At 42.0% G+C, this 17,176-nt stretch overlaps 2 protein-coding genes across 2 annotated transcripts in view; one reads left to right on the top strand and one right to left on the bottom strand.

Annotated features, from left to right (window-relative positions):
- The window catches only part of NEK1 (NIMA related kinase 1), a 205,564-nt gene that overhangs the window by 86,883 nt on the left and 101,505 nt on the right, over window positions 1–17,176 (top strand). The window lies entirely within an intron of this gene.
- LOC112066740 (60S ribosomal protein L17-like) lies at window positions 1,324–1,807 on the bottom strand. The gene has a single exon (XM_055087361.1). It carries the CDS (start codon window positions 1,804–1,806, stop codon window positions 1,324–1,326), a length of 483 nt encoding a protein of 160 aa, XP_054943336.1. The 5' UTR covers window position 1,807.

The following is a 17,176-nucleotide window of genomic DNA, read 5'->3' on the forward strand; positions in this document are numbered from 1 at the left end:
TCTGGAATTTTAGTTACAGATTTTAAAAACGGTTATTAGACTTACCAAGATTTACACATTTCTTTCCTCAGCACAGTTCCTTATATACTACTGTCCTCCCTCAGTTTATTTGTCTTCATGATGGAGACTATCCTCTTGTAACCTTTTGGAGAGAATCTGTCAAAGATTTGTTGGAAAGGTCCTTATTTTGTCTTCACACTTAAATGTTAATTTGTAGTGGTGGTCTGCTGGTGAATTTGCTTAGCATTTATATGTCTGAAAAAGCATTTTGTCTTCTGTTTTGAAAAATATTTTTGCTGGATGTAGTCTTACAGGTTGAGAGTCCTTTTTCTTTCAGTTCTTTAAAGGTGTTTCTCCACTTACATCCTGGCACGCCTGTTCTGACCAGAGGTCTGCTGTCATTCTTAAATTTTCCTCTGTGTGTAATGTGTCTTTTCTCTCTGACAGCTTTTAACATTTCCTCCTTATCACTGGAAGTGGATTGATTTAGATGTATCTTGGTGTAGTTTTCTTCATTTTTATTTTGTTGGGGGTTCATTGAGCTTCTTGGATCAGTGGATTTATTGTTTTTATCAAATTTGGAAAAATTCAGCCATTATTTCTTCAAAAATTTTTTTCTGTCCTCCTCTCCTTTTTCCTCTGGGTGCTCAGTACCCATATGTCAGCTCGCTGATGCGCTGTTCATTTCTTTTGGGTCCTTTTCCTGTGTTTGATTTTGGGTAGCTTCTGTTACTGTTATCTTCAAGTTCATTACTCTTTTTGTCTGCTTTGTGTAATCTGCTCTGCTCTTAATCCCATCCAGACATTGTATATTTTTCATTTCAGATACTGTATTTTTTAATCTCTTAAAATTTATTTGGGTCATTTTTATACTTTCCATGTCTGTCTTTATAATACTTACACTTTTCTCTACCTTTTTGAACATATGGAATATGATTATCGTCGCCTTTTTAATGACCTTGTCACTAATTCTATTATCTGTGTCATTCCTGAGTCTGTTTGTTGATTGATTTTCTCTTCATTTGGGTAATGTTTTCCTGCTTCTTTACCCACCTGGTAATTTGTGGTTGGATGCCTGGCATTGTGTATTTTATCTTGGATTTTTTTGTATTTAAACACAAATGAATAAATTTATTCTGCGATGCAGTTATGTTACTTGAAAATAGTTTGAGTCTTTCAAGGTTGATTCTCAGCTTTGCTACGCAGGTGGAGAACAGCCTTTCGTCTAGAACACACTTGGCGCCACTGCTCAGGCAGTACTCTTTTTTTTTTTTTTTTTTTTTCTTTTTTTTAACTTTTATTTGCATTTACTTTTTGCAGCATTTATTCCAGGGCCATAAGTTTTTGTTTCTTCAATTTCTTCTGGGATATATTTTTCTTCTGGGCAACCTCCTCTTCTGCTTTACGAACAATCTTTTCTTTTTCAGTAAGGATCATCTCAGTGGGGCTGGGAGAGCTCATGTATAGGTTGATCTGACCATGAGCTCTGTAAGTCCTGCGCCGCATCTTGGGGGCTTTGTCTACCTGGATATGCTCAATGACCAGAGAATCTACATCTAAGCCCTTAAGTTCAGCATTACTCTCTGCATTTTTGAGCATGTGCAGTAAAAATTCAGCACTCTTTTTGGACCACTCACCCTGCGTGCAGCCCCACTGTTTGGCCTGGACACACCTACCAACTCCACCATTGTAACGACGGAATGGCACACATTGCTTCTTTAAAGTGACATCCTTCAGGTTCTTGGTGACTTTTCGGATATGCATACCCTTAATGGCCTGGGCCATTTCACGAGTTAAAGTGAACATGAAGATTTGAACCTCTCGACTTGCATGATTTTGTGGGGTTTTCTGGGTCAAGTGAATAGCAAACCATTTTTAGAGGTCACCTCAGGCCGCTTACTGGAAAAGCGAGGCAGTACTCTTGATGCTCTGATGATGGATTGGTGGTACTCCAATGCTCTGTTGATTTGGAGGCCTTTCTAGTCTGGCTGTTGGAAGTGTGATGTGTTCCCAGCCATCAGTGAGCCTGAGGGATTGGTGATGTCATGGTAACCGTCACTCAGCAAGAGACTCGGGAAACCTCTGCCGATTCCAGGACTCTCTGGACAGCTCTCTCTTCCTTGGTACCCCTTCCTGCAAATGTTAGTGCTCTTCAACCTCCCAAGCTCTGGCTGCTGTTTCCCTAATGCAGGACACCCTCTCCCTGTGCTGCAGCCTGGAAACGGGGCAATTACTGAGCTTACCTCACTTGTTACCCTTCTCACAAGGATTACTGTCTTGTGCTGCCTGTTTGCCAGTGTTGGAAAATCATTGTTTCATCTGCTTTGTCCAGACTTGTAGTTGCTGAAGGTGGGAGGGTAGATCTGGTCCCTGTTACTCCACCACGGCTGCAAGTGGAAGTCTTGGCTGTTAGTTTGCTGGGTGAAGAAAAGTGGGTTGCAAGCTCTCCCCACCCCACCTTGAAGCTGCTGCCTCATCATGGTCTCATTGTCGCTCTCAAGTCTTGTGACATTGTTTTCCTTCATGTTCCTCTGTAAGGGGTTTTTCCTCTGAAAGCTTTTGGCACTGTTTTTCTACCTTCCATGTTCTGAAATATCGCTTGAGTGTTCTCGGTATTTTTTAATTGACCTGTCGTGACTCTAACCAGATGCTTTCAGTCTGAGCACTCGCCTTCAGTTCCGGGACATTCTTTTTTTTTTTTTTTTTTTTTTTTTTGCCGTACGCGGGCTTCTCACTGCTGTGGCCTCTCCCGTTGCGGAGCACAGGCTCCGGACGCACAGGCTCAGCGGCCATGGCTCACGGGCCCAGCCGCTCCCCGGCATGTGGGATCCTCCCAGACCAGGGCACGAACCCGTATCCCCTGCATCGGCAGGTGGACTCTCAACCACCGCGCCACCAGGGAGGCCCCCGGGACATTCTTAATTGACACTTCTTCACATATTGCTTCTTCTCCTTTTTCTCTGTAAGAGAACTCCTGTTAAATGGATAGATTGGAACCTCTGCATCAAATGTCTCTTTTTCTGTACTTTTATTTCATCTTTTTTATCCCTTTGTCCCTTCTTACTGTTTTGGAAGGATTCCTGGGCCTGAATTTCAGCTCGTAACATGTTCTTTAGTTTTGTCTACTCTTGGGCTCTTCAGCCCATCCAGTGATGTTTTCTCTTAAGTTTAGAAACTTGTATTTTCATGTCCATGAATCTTCTTAGTTTTCCTTGAAAGCTCCTTGATCATGTGCTCATTTCTCTAATGATACTTTGGTTCTCATAAGGTCTTGTTCTTAGTGCACTCTTGGCCGTGTCACCTCGGTGTCTTCAGTTTTTTTTTCAGCAAGTATGCTCCCTGTTTCATGGTGCTGGCATCCCTCATACGTTTGGTGTTCTTGCTGGTGTGTTCATGTTTGGGGGTGTCTATTTTACCCTTCATTGCCTCTGTTTGGGTGGCCCCCTGGCGAGATGGGCACGTGTTGCTGACCTCTCCTCTGTTCAGTTTTTCATCAGAGTAGAGGATGGGTGGGACACATTGCTGTTTGGCCAGGCAAGTACTTGGCAGCTTATTTTCTGGGCATTGGAGACCCCACCTTCCTGGGTGTCACTGGTCACCTGGAGCACCGGCCTGGCCTTTCGCTCCGGGCTCTCTCATCACTCGTGTCTGAAGGGAGCTGCTTGCGGAGATGGATAGCGTGCTGGGGGACCTCTTCTTTAAGCGCCATTGCTGCTGTTCCCGTCATGCCCCGGCTGCCAGCTCATCGCAGAGCAGCCTCCTGTTGCTCACATCCGCTGCTGAGGCCTCTTCCTACAGGCTGTGCTCATGACGCTTCTCATCTTGAACCCACGTGTGTACTTGCCTTACCTCTGGATTCCTCCTGTTCTTGGGACTACCAAGGGTCTCGCTCGTTCGTGAGGGCTGACGTGCATTCACTTGACAGCTTCTCGAGTCTGGAATTTTGGACGAAGGGGAGGCCGTGGTCTCAACTGCAGTCAGATATTAGTATTTTCATTTTGATGTTTTATCATTTTTAAAAGATGTGCTTTAGAAATCAGTGCATTTTTTACAGTGATTTTTAAATGACTTTCCAAGATTCGTTTTGTTAACCTATGTAGAGTTTCTTCATTCCCTAGATGACTATATGTATACATGAAACTTTACTTTAGAAAAATGTGGCTAAAAAGTGAAGAATTTTTAATTTTCAGTATATCTGGGTGGGTGCATCATATATTACTTTCTTTATTCACTAATATAACAACAAGGCAGTGTGTTAAACACTTTGGGGGTAATAGGTTAATTAATTGATTAAAGATGACTTAATTAAAGCTTACTCAGATATAGTTTCTCTCTGGAATAACTTAGAGTCTGGTGTTAGACAAGAATATATATTCTGGAAGCGTGAGGTAAAGAACAGAGGCGAAAGCTGAGCTTAGCTGTGGGGATTTTAAGATTTTAAGTTCACACAATTTTAAGTTTTAAATTGGAACTTTTTTATGATGAGGTAGAGGGGCTGTTTAAAATTGGCCTCTCCTTTTCCATGCTGTATAACAAATTACCATAAATGTAGTGGCTTAAAGCAACACAAGTTTATGACCCGCAGTTTCTCCGGGCCAGGGCTCTGGCACGTTGTAACAGTTCTCTGCTCCTGGTCTCCTGAGGCTGAGGTGGAGGTGTCAACGGCTGTGTCCTCAGCTGGAGGCTCGGCCGTCTTCACCGACCCCTCAGGGTGCTGGCAGGACTTCCCCCCCTGCCGCTGTGGAACCCAGGCCTCGCCGTCCGAGAGCTTTGACTGGGACCGCGTGGCCCCTTCATCTCAGTGTCAAGGAACTCCCCGTGCGTCAACCCCCACCTGCCGCGTCTACAACCAGCCAGGAAAACTCTGCATTTAATGGTCAGCTCACTGGTTGAACGTCCCTCATCCCATTTATCGTGACCTAATCCTGGGGGTACAACCCATCTGACTTGCACACCTGGGGAGTGGGGGCGGGTATCAGGAAGCCTTGGGGGTCTTCTCCAGGTTCTGCCCGCCACAGTCCCTTTGCCTGTGACTTAGAGGCCGCGTCTGGGGATGTAGACAAGGCGAGGGGGAGGAGCTGTCTCGAGCCCGTGCTTGGTGGTGGAGCACGCAACCCGGCGTCCAAACAGAGCCTTGTAAGAAGTCAGCTGTGTTAACATGAAGTTTAAATACGGTGAAATTCACCAGTGTTGGGTGTGTATCTGGATGAGTGTTGACAGGTGTTTGTGGTCATGTAACCACTGCCACAGTCACAGGACAGCACCATTCCATCATTTCTTAAAAGGTTCCTCCTCTTGCCACCAGAGAAAAAGCTGTCGGTATGTGAGATGATGGATGATAACCAAACTTACCATAGTGATCCTTTCTCAGTATATGTGTGTATCAAGTCATTATGTTGTACACCTTAAACTAACGGTGTTGTAAGTCAGTCGTGTCTCAGTAAAACTGGAGGAAGAAGTTTCCTTGTGCCCCGTGACAGTCAATCTTCTACCAGCCGTACACAACCACCGATCTGCTTCCTGTCACTGTGGTCTTGTTTCTTCTAGAATTTCATGTAAAATTATCATACAGTATATAGAGTTTGGAGGCTGCTGTGTATCAGTAGTTCTTTTTTATTCCTGAGTCATATTCCATCGTGTGAATGTACCACAGTTTGTTTGTTCAGTCCTCAGTTGATGGGCATTTGTACAGTTTCTAAGAGATGCTTTTAAAGCTCATGGGAGTAGCTGATCATTAAATTCGCTCAATTATATGCTCCCCATGCTCCCACAGAACCCTTCCTTCTGAGTGGGCATATCCCTCTTTATTATGTGTAACTCAGTTGGTGACTATTTTCACTCTCAGACTTTTGAACACTGCTGGAGAAAGTTAAAAGCTGTGATGACTAGTGTCAGATGGGTTTATGGCCTCTGGTTTCAGCAGAGCTGTCAGTCCTTCTCGGCTGTCCTCTGAATCTCCGTGGTCAGCAGCCTCTCCTTTTGCCCACAGCGGGGACTTTCCTCCGTGGTTTCATCCTTCTTCCCTTTCTGTGAAGATAATCATTACATCACAGAGAAAATTGGGCTTAAGAATCCCACATTTCATCACATTTTCTGCCTCCATACTTATAAACCTATGCGTAATTGTACCCAATCTATCCTTGTTTTCTCCAGTCTCAGAGAAGGATTTCCTCTGTTCAAAAGTAATCTTCCTATTCCATCCTATTTGATGATGGTAATTGTTAACATTAGTCATTTACTGGGTGCTTATGTGTCAGGCTTAGTTCTAAGTTCTATACCTGTATTAACTCACTTCTCATAGCAGTGCTCTGAGGCAGGTTCTGTCGTCTTCCCATCTTACATCTCGCTGAGGCAGAGGTGGAGAAGCTAAAGTGACAGCTTGAGCTTTACAGCAACCAAATGATAGATTACATCATGTTTAAATCCCTGCAGTCTGACTTGAGAGCCCACACTTTCATGGCCTTATTTTCTGGGCCATGCTGTCTGTTTCCTCAAGGGTCCTCCTTACTCTATCACTTGTTTCCTCTCTTTTCTGAACTTCCCTTCTTTCCTGGCATAGCCCATAAATATATTCATGTTTCTCACGTTCCCGGCTCCTTGCTCCTCTTCATAGCCAGACACCTGAAATGAATGAAGCTCTGTTCTCTGTCATTGCTTACCCGCTATTCATAATCCTGTTGAAACAGAAGTCACCAATGTCCATCTTGCCAAATATAATAGAGTATTTTAAATCTTTATCTTACTTGACCTTTCTGTGACATTTGATCTCATGAGTTACTTCTTCAAAATTTCTTCCTTGCCTTCTGTGACACCAAATTCTCTTTGTTTATCCTTTACTTTTCTGATTATTATTTCTTAATATCTTCTTCTACAGGATTCTCTTCTTTAGTTTCTAAGGCTGATATTTCCTGGGGTTCTGTCCTTGGTTATTTTTCACTGTAAGTTAATACCCTGGGGTGATCTCCATTACTATTCTACAAGGGACTGGTGACCTCAAAGTCTCTGTCAGTTACGCAGACTACTCTCCTAACTTCCATCCTGTCTAGCTGCCTTCTGGACATCATTTCCTAGCGGTCACATTGGTACCTTATTTTAAAATTTTCCTATTATTATGTAAATCATCATACAATAACATTAACTTTATTTTTCTTCTCCAGTTCCATGAATTTTAACACAAGTATAAATTCACGTACCCACCACCACAGTCAGGATACAGAACCATTCCATCACCCCAAAACTCTCTCGTGCTCTCTCTCAACATAGTCATGCTGTACCCTCACCCCTAATACCCTGGCAGCCACTGTCTATTCTCCATTACTATGGTTTGGCTTTTCAAGAATGTCTTATATGGTATTTGTGTGTGGTATATATAATAGTATATAACCTTTAGTGGTTGGCTTCTTTCATTCACCTTAATGCTGTTCATCCAAGTTGTTGCATATATCAGTAACTTTTTCTTTTTTGTTGTTGAGTGGTATTCCATTGTATGGATGTGCTACAGTTCGTTTATTCATTCACCCACCGAGGGACATTTGGGTTGTTTATAGTTTTTGGTAATTATAATCAGTGCTGCTTTGATCACTCATTTACAGGTGTTTGGAGAAGAGTAAGTTTTTGTTTCTCTAGGGTAAATGCCCAAGAGTAGCTTTTCTGAATCATGTGGTAAGTGTAGAGTTTTCAAAAGTGTAGAGTAACTTGAGTTTTCAAAAGTCAGCCATTTGCCAGAGCACTCGCACCTTTTTGCCTTCTTAGCAGCAGTGATCAGGAGAGCCCGTTGCCCCACATCCTCATCAGCATTCGGTATTGTCACTGTCTTTTATTTTGGCCATCTAATCCATGTATAGGGGTATCTCATTGTGGTTTGATTTGCATTTCTCTAAATGTTAATGATGTTGAATCCCTTTTCATGTGCTTATTTGTGATCCTTATATCCTCTTTAGAGAACCGTGTGTCTGAGTAATTTGTCCATGTTAATTGTGTTGTGTTGTTACTGTTTTGCTTTGAGAGTTCTTTATATTCTGGACAAATCTTTTATTGGGTAAGTGACTTGCCAATATTTTCTCTTAGGTGGCAGTTTGGCTTATCATTCTCTTAACAATATTTTTCACAGAGTGCAAGGTGTTAACTTCGATAAAGTGTACGTTTTCAGGTTTCTTATTTACGGATCATGCTGTTGCTCTATCATGTCTAAAAACTCTCTGCCTATCCAGCAGTCATGAAGATTTGCTCCTATTTTTCAAAAAATTTATATAGTTTTACTTTCAACCTTTAGATCTATGATCCATGAAAGAAAATGTTTTTAGTGTGGTAAAATACACAAAACATAAAATTTTCTGTCTTAACCATTTAAAAATAAACAATTCACAATGTTATCTACCTTCTGCTTGATTTCTGTTTATTTTGCTCTTTTCTGGTCTTTTAAGGTTGAAGCTTAGGTAGCTGAGGGTGAGACCTTTTTTCTTTCCTAATATTGGTATTGCATGCTATAAATTTCCCTCTAAGCACTGCTTTAGTTGCACCCCACAAATTTTTCTGTGTTCTATTTTCATTTTCATTCAGTTCAAAATTTATTGTAATTTCCCTTGAAGCATCCTCTTTGGCCCATGGATTACTTAGAAATGGGTTAATTTCCAAGTGTTTGGACATTTTCCTACTTTTTTCTGTTATTGTTTTCTGGTTTTATGATCAGAGAACATACTTTGTAGGACTTCATTCAGTCATTTTACATTTGTTAGGGCTTGTACATTGATCTAGGATATGATCTGTCTTCGTGAATGTTCCACATGCACTTGAAAAGAATGTGTCCCCTGCTGTGGTTGGGTGGAGTGCTATATGTTTCAATTAGATCCAGTGAGTTGATGGTGCTTTTTAGTACTTGATCCACGCTGACATTATGCCAACATCGTCTGATGCTGAGGTAGCAGAGTTGAAGCCTTCAAATATAATTATAGATTTATCTGTTTCTCCTTTTAGTTTGGTCAGTTTTTCCTTTCTTTCTTTCTTTCTTTTTTTTTTTTTTCAGAGAGCATACACATTTAGAATTGTTGGGGTTTTAGAGTGAATTGACCTTTCTTACCAAAATGTAATCTCTTTTTGTTCCTCGTATTGGTGGAGGGATTCATTTTTGGTTTTGTTTTGTTTTGCTGTGTAACAAATTAGCACAAGTTAGTGGCTTTTAACAACACGTATTTGTTATCTCATTTTCAACTGCATGTGAAGGGTCGGTGCCCCAAACCCCTTGTTGTTCCCGGGTCAGCTGTAAACACTATTTTACTGCTTCAATTTGGAATGTAGAAATTTTTCCATCATGTAGGTACCCTTACCCTCTCCCCTTTATGCCATCGTTGTCTTTTATATTACATTTACATACATTTAAATCCTCATTAGGCCATGTTATAAATTTTGCTTGCAACTTCAAACATGTTTAAGAAGGCAATAGGACAGGAATACTTTCTAATATTTACACAGATATTTACCATTTTTCTTGCTATTCACTCATTCCTAATGATCCAAGTTTCTTCTTATATAATTTCTCTCTGTCTGAAGAAATTCCTTTGGCAGTTCTTTTAGGTTAGGTCTGTTGGCTACAAATCCTCTTTGTTTTATTTCATCTTTATTTCTAAACAGTATTTTCGATGGTTGTAGTATTTTGGGTTGACAGTTCTTTTCTATTTTCATTTAAAAAGTTACTTCACTGGGCTTCTCTGGTGGCACAGGTGTTGAGAGTCTGCCTGCCAATGCAGGGGACATGGGTTTGTGCCCCGGTCCGGGAAGATGCCACATGCCGCAGAGCGGCTAGGCCCGTGAGCCATGGCCGCTGAGCCTGTGCGTCCGGAGCCTGTGCTCCGCAACAGGAGAGGCCACAACAGTGAGAGGCCCGCATACTGCAAAAAAAAAAAAAAAAGTTACTTCACTGCTTTCTGTCCTCCATAGGTTTTGAAGAGAAATCCTCACCTTTTTTCCTCCTGCAGGTATGTCTTATTTTTCTCTGGATGCTTCCAGATTCTTTCTTTGTCCTTAGTTTCCAGTGGTGTGATTAAGTTGTCTCTGGGCATGGATTTCTTTAGGTTTATTCTGTTGGTGGTTTGCTAAGTTTCTTGAACTTGTAGATTTATGCCTTATGCCATTTTTGAGCCATGATTTCTTCAAATATTTTTTTCAGCTCTGTGCTCTTTCTCTTCTCTGGTTCTCTGATGACATGAATGTTAGACCTTTTGTTCTTGTTCCACAGGTTCGTGAAGCTCTGTTCAGTTTTTTAGTTTTTTTCTCTGTTGTTCAGATTGGTTAATTTCTGTTGTTTTCAGGTTCACTTCCTCTTTCCCCTTTCATCTTTATTCTGCTTATTTGGTCCAGCCAGGGAGGGTTTTATTTTGGTAATTGTATTTTTTCATTCCTTGTGTTTCCATTTGGTTTTTCCTTGTTTCTTTTCTTTCTCTGGTAATATTTTCTATGTTAACCTTTTTTCACCACTTGATTGCTGTTGAAATACTTTTAAAATAGTTTCTTTGAAGTTTTGGTCACATAATTATATCATCTGTTTCATCTAATCATAATCTGTCTATTGTATATTCCCAGGTAGGTTGAGATTTTTGTCGTTTTTCATGTGCTGATTAATTTTGAGTTGTACTCTGGACATTTGGACTATTACATTATTAGACTTTGGATTTTGTTTAAATTTTACGGAGGCTGTTGATTTTGTTTTAGCAGGCAGTTGACCTGTCAGGGTCAGGCTTCAAATTCCTGTTTTCCTTTTGTCCCTCGTGTGCACTGTGCAGTGTTGTCTGCCCGGGATTTGGGTGGAAGTCTGTCGGCCAGCCCTGTGCTCATGCAGAGCAGGGTCTTGTCCACACACAGATGCAGGCAACCCCAGGACTTCATAACAACTCTGGGGCCATTTTCCGGAGCCCCGCAGTGTGCTATTGGTCTGATGCCCGCCTTTTCCCTGGGCTCACCTCTCAGTCTGAGGCCTCATACCTAGAGCTCCCTCACTCCTAGAGTGAAGCAGTGGGAGGAGAGACAGACAGACAGAGGCAGAGAGAGAAGGAGAGAGGCAGAGGCCACAGGCTTTGCTCTGGCTTTTGGAGTATCAACGTCACAGGAGACAAAGGATCGCTCTCTCACCATTGTAGTTCCCAGAAGCTCCTTTGCTGTCTCGGCTGCCACCACAGCAGTAAGCTTTCCTGGGGGCTGCAGCACAAGAAAAAAAGGAGAGAGAAAGAAAAAAATTGGAACATTTCCTACTTTCTCCTTGAGTTTTCCCTCTGCACTCCGGAACTGAAAGAGATAACCGGAGTTACTGCTGTTGTTACCAGAGTGCTCAGTTTCGGGTTTTTGGCCAAGTTAGGTTTAGGCCAGAAGATACCGCAGTTTTAAAAATGTGGTACCCTCGGGCTTCCCTGGTGGCACAGTGGTTGAGAGTCCGCCTGCCGATGCAGGGGACACGGGTTCGTGCCCCGGTCCGGGAGGATCCCGCGTGCTGCGGAGCGGCTGGGCCCGTGAGCCATGGCCGCTGAGCCTGCGCGTCCGGAGCCTGTGCTCCGCAACGGTAGAGACCACAACAGTGAGAGGCCCGCGTACCGAAAAAAAAAAAAAATGTGGTACCCTCATCGTGCATTTACAGGTACTCTGAGCTCTGGCATTCTCGACTCTGCCGGCCTCTGTTTACTTTTCAGGGTCCCCAGGTGTGCCGGCACTTTATCATGTGTTCACTCGGAAAGGGGGTGCGTGTGCTTCCATCTTACCCAGGACTAGAGCTTCTGTACTTCATTCTTTTATTTCCAAAACCAAATTCACTTCATTGTCTTCAGACCCATGGCCCTTCCTGTAGTACCCATCCTGCTGCAAAGAATCACCATCAAAGATGGCTTGACTTTGGGGGTTCTTGTTTGAAAGCCATCTCGTAGCATCTTCTCTCTGTCACGTCCCACCCAACTTATAGCCAGTCAGCGACCAGACCACGTTTTCTGCCTTCTGAATATCCCGTAACCACCTCCTCCTTTCTGTTTTTGTTAGTTTTGCCTTTGTTGAGATCCTTACCTCTTGTTAGTCTTTCATCTCACCGCTTCTAATTGAGGATCCTTCTAATGCATCTTTGGCTTTGGCTGCCAAGGTGATCTTTCTAAAGCCACATGGAACACATTGCCCATATGCTTGGAATTACTTAGTGGTTATTTATTGTTTAGAGGATAAATTAAACCTGGTAGCTTAGCACAAGGGGTCTACCCTTTGTCTTTCTTACTGCTCTTGATTTTTCCGTTCCCTTCTTCATCCCTTCAGCTTCAACCATACCCAGACTACGTGCAGTTCCCTGAAGACACTGTTTCTAGTTTCTACTGAGACTCCATCTGCCTTATCTTTGTGAGAGAGTTCATGGTACCTTTCTGTTGCCTTGTTGGCTTGGGGACTGTGGCCGAGGCAGTGGGAGAGATTCAGGGGGAAGGTAGACATGTTTTTACTGCCACTGCATTTGTTTCCTGCTGAGGAGGAGATGGTGATTAACTCTAGAAATAATTACTGTTAATTTGCACAGCATCTTAGGTAGTTTATGTAAAGCTTTCTGATTTTGCCAGCCTCGTGTATCTTCAAAGAGTAGACATTCCGTTGTTGCCATGGGAAAACGATTGATTCTGTGCCACAGGTCTGTACTGCACGTTTATGCTGCACAGGCTGGAGCAGGGAGACGTGGCTGCTCTGAGAGTTTATCAGCTCTAATGAATCAGCCGGGGAGCCTCAGGGAGGAGAGGCCTCAGGGAGAGCCTCGCAGTCTCCTCTGAGAACAGCCAGGAGCCTGGGAACCGTTGCTCAGTCAGTCGCTCAGTCAGCGTGAGATGCTGAGTCAGTCAGCCCTGTGTCTCGTGTAGGAGACCCTCTTTAGCCCAGCAGCATTCATGTTGGGAAAAACCACTTAAAGTAAATCCAGCTAAAATAGAGACCCACATTTTGTAGTAAAGAGTGGAAAAAGGGTTTGATTGGGATTTTACCTTGAAAAATGAAATTTAAAAATTATTTGGTCTTATGTTTGTCAGAATTTTGGATATACTTCCAAGTCCATATTGATTCTGAAAGTAACTAACTTGAGGAGGATTATAATTTTTCTGTTAGAATTGTATAATGAATACAATATGTATTTTATCAAATCTAAGATACAACTATAAGGCATATTGTTATTGTATATATGATTTAAAAAGATCTTGCCAATTTAACTTGATACAATGCTTTTAATCACTTAACCTTTTTATTTTATATTTGTTGAAATAAGTCTTTTGGATTTTTTTTTATTATGTTATTCTTGAGCATCCATACAAAGGAAAATATGAATGAAATAAATTGGTAAAGGTATTCATTCCTAAATCTACTTTCATACTTTGACTTTCCAATCATTCATTTTTAAAATTAGGGTCATTGACGTTCACGTTTTCTCAAATAATATTACACTCTATGCCACCAAGCGCACTGAGATTTCAGCGATTCTTAAAAGAGAACCGCAATTTTCTCTCAGGGAGTCAGCACCAGTCTGCAAGCCTTGGTGCTGGTGCTTTCTTGCTTTTATCAGAGGGAATCAATGGAAGGTTTTCAACAACTGCTAGGCTCCTGTTTCCTCTTGAACAAGCCAGTACGTGATTTTTTAAATTTAAAACTGAGGAGTTGAGGTTTTCCAGTTATGACACCAAGAAATAAAAAATTGACAAAGTGCATACATTCTCAGGCAGTAACATCTATGTTGTAACTGCTGCCCAGCCCACAGTTTATAAGATTATAACAGGTCATAGAGATGCTATTGATTGTAAGATGCACCTCATTTCAGAGATGTTAAAATGTGAACAATGTTCATATTAGAATTGATGAAAGATGGTATACCTTTCACTTCACAATTTTTTGTATGTTTCGGTTTTATAACTATATTATAAAAGAGGGCTGTTTCTTGCGAAAATGGCTGAGATTTTGGCAGTTTTCCGAAGATCATTTTTGAATTTTTTAATAACCATAATATTTTGAAGGACCAACATCATAATTCTTTGCACTTTTAAAAAAGTCAATTAATTTATCTAATCCTGTTGTATTTGTAGACGGTTTTGCGTGTGATTTGAAAATTTTTCCAGTATCATTGTTATCTTCATGAAACCCTTCATCTTTAGCAAGATTAGTAATTTTCTTTGTCGGTCAGTTTGCATTAGACATGCACTATGTTGTCAGATATTTACACCATACAACAATCAGGGAGAGAATGATCAACAGAGACCTTGATGTGATGAATGAGGAGAAACTGGTGTTACTTGGGTACTACTTTTATAGTGGTCATTAATGCTTATTTTTGGACTCTGACAGCATTCAGCATTTTAACTACTGAGATATTTATATAACAAATGTACCTATAGCACAGGACTGTGATGGATATTTATGGTAATAACCCTGACTCTTCAAGAAAAATATATTAACACCAGTGATTTAAGGCAGCACATAATAAATATTTTTCCCCTGATAAATATTAATACTTATGGTTTGTTTGTACAGTTTGAAAATGTATATATATTACACTGTGGTTTATCCTTATAACTAGTCATGAAATATCCATTTTCCTGATGAAGAGAAGCAGTCTTAAAGAGGTTGTGACAGAGACACGTCTTAAACCTAATATGTGTTTTTTAATACTTATAATCTCATTATAAATAATCAAACCTAAACAGTTAAGAATAAGTTCTCAGTCTTAAAGATTAATCCTCTGGAATTGGGAAACTGCTGTACTTAAATTATTTGATCAGTACATTTTATTAACTGCTTTGGGAAATCATAATGATTACAACATTGTTTCTGTGGCCAAATGAAATCAAAGTCCCCGACCTATGAATAAGCATTTGGGACATAAATAATTTTTAGGTTGAATTGTAATTTGAAGTAACCATGGATTTCAGAGTTATTTCATATGCTTGTATGCGAATACAAAATTTTCCCTGTTCAGGTAATTTGAAATTTTTAAAAAAATGCAGGTTAAGGAAACTCTTAACAAGTAAGATCTCAAGCCAGGTGGTTTGTTTGTTTGTTTTTCTCTGAGCAGTATTTATAAAAATTAACTAAAGTTACTTAGAATCTAATCCTAACAGTAACTCTCTGCAGTGGGGATTTTTATTCCTAGGCCACACGTTGTGAAACTGACTCAGTCATTAGTACTTTGCCCGAGATCACTTGGTATGTCCAGAGGCAGCATACAAGCCCAGTGTGTCTGACTTTCGAGATCATTCTTCTAGCTATTTTGCTTTGCTGTTTGATCCTTTTTAAATCCCATATTAGTGTTTGCTTTACTTTAGGTAAAACTTGTGGATTTGATGATTTTGTAGTGCAGGGATAGACAGACCTTTTCTGTAAAAGGGCAGATAGTCAGTGTTTTAGGCTTTGCAGCCCATAGGCTGTCCTGAGTAACTACTCAACTCTGCTGTGGCAGTGAAAGCCGAAGCAAATGGGCGGGGCTGTGCTGGTAAAACCTTATCTAGGACACCTAGATAAGGAGGTGTCCTTATCAAGATGGAGGAGTGAGACGTGGAGATCACCTTTCTCCCCACAGATACATCAGAAATACATCTACATGTGGAACAGCTCCTACAGAACACCTACTGAACGCTGGCAGAAGACCTCAGACCTCCCAAAAGGCACAAAACTCCCCCACGTACCTGGGTAGGGCAAAAGAAAAAAGATAAAACAGAGACAAAAGAATAGAGACAGGACCTGCACCAGTGACAGGGAGTGGTGAAAGAGGAAAGGTTTCCACACACTAGGAAGCCCCTTCACTGGTGGAGACAGGGAGGGTGGAGGGGAAGCTTCGGAGCCACGGAGGAGAGCGCAGCAACAGGGGTGCAGAGGGCAAAGCGGAGAGATGCCCGCACAGAGGATCGGTGCCGACCAGCACTCACCAGCCCAAGAGGCTTGTCACCTCATCTGCCGGGGTGGGCGGGGGCTGGGAGCTAAGGCTCGGGCTTCGGAGGTCAGATCCCAGGGAGAGGACTGGGGTTGGCTGCGTGAAGACAGCCTGAAGGGGGCTAGTGCGCCACAGCTAGCCAGGAGGAAGTCCAGTGAAAAGTCTGGACCTCCCTAAGAGGCAAGAGACCATTGTTTTGGGGTGCACAAGGAGAGGGCATTCAAAGCACTGCCTAAATGAGCTCCAGGGAGCGAGCTGCAGCTATCAGCGTGGACCCCAGAGATGGGCATGAGACGCTAAGGCTGCTGCTGCAGCCACCAAGAAGCCTGTGTGCAAGCACAGGTCACTCTCCAGACCTCCCTTCTCAGGAGCCTGTGCAGCCCGCCACTGCCAGGGTCCCGTGATCCAGGGACAACTTCCCTGGGAGAACACACGGCGCACCTCAGGCTGCTGCAATGTCACGCCGGCCTCTGCCGCTGCAGACTCGCCCCGCATTCCGTACCCCTCCCTCCCCGCTGCCTGAGTGAGCCAGAGCCCCTAATCAGCTGCTCCTTTAACCCCGTCCTGTCTGCAAAGAACAGACGCTCTCAGGTGACCTAGACGCAGAGGCGGGGCCAGATCCAAAGCTGAACTCTAGGAACTGTGCAAACAAAGAAGAGAAGGGAAATCTCTCCCAGCAGCCTCAGGAGCAGCAGATTAAATCTCCACAATCAACTTGATGTACCCTGCATCTCTGGAATACCTGAATAGACAACAAATCATCCCAAATTGAGGAGATGGACTTTCAGAGCAACAATGTATATATTTTTTTCCTTTTTCTCTTTTTGTAAGTGTGTATGTGTATGCTTCTGTGTGTGATTTTGTCTGTATAGCTTTGCTTTTACCATTTGTCCTAGGGTCCTGTCTGTCCGTTTTTTTGGTTTGTTTTTTTTTTTAGTATAGTTTTTTTTTTTAACATCTTTATTGGAGTATAATTGTTTTACAATGGTGTGTTTCTGCTTTACAACAAAGTGAATCAGTTATACATATACATATGTTCCCATATCTCTTCCCTCTTGCGTTTAGTATAGTTTTTAGCGCTTGTTATCATCGGTGTATTTGTTTTTTGGTTTGGTTGTTCTCTTCATTCTTTTTTCTTAAATTACTTTTTAATATTTTTAAATTTTTTATTTTAATAACTTTATTTTTTCTTTCTATCTTTCTCTCTCTCTCCTCCCTCTCTCTCTCTCTCTCTCTCTCTCCCTCTCTCTCTCCCTCTCTCTCTCCCTC

Source organism: Physeter macrocephalus, chromosome 9, assembly GCF_002837175.3.
Source record: "Physeter macrocephalus isolate SW-GA chromosome 9, ASM283717v5, whole genome shotgun sequence".
Classification (NCBI taxonomy): Eukaryota; Metazoa; Chordata; class Mammalia; order Artiodactyla; family Physeteridae; genus Physeter; species Physeter macrocephalus.

Excerpts from the sequence above, each read along its gene's own strand:
- LOC112066740 (XM_055087361.1), bottom strand. The coding sequence starts at position 1,806 with ATGTTCACTTTAACTCGTGAAATGGCCCAGGCCATTAAGGGTATGCAT.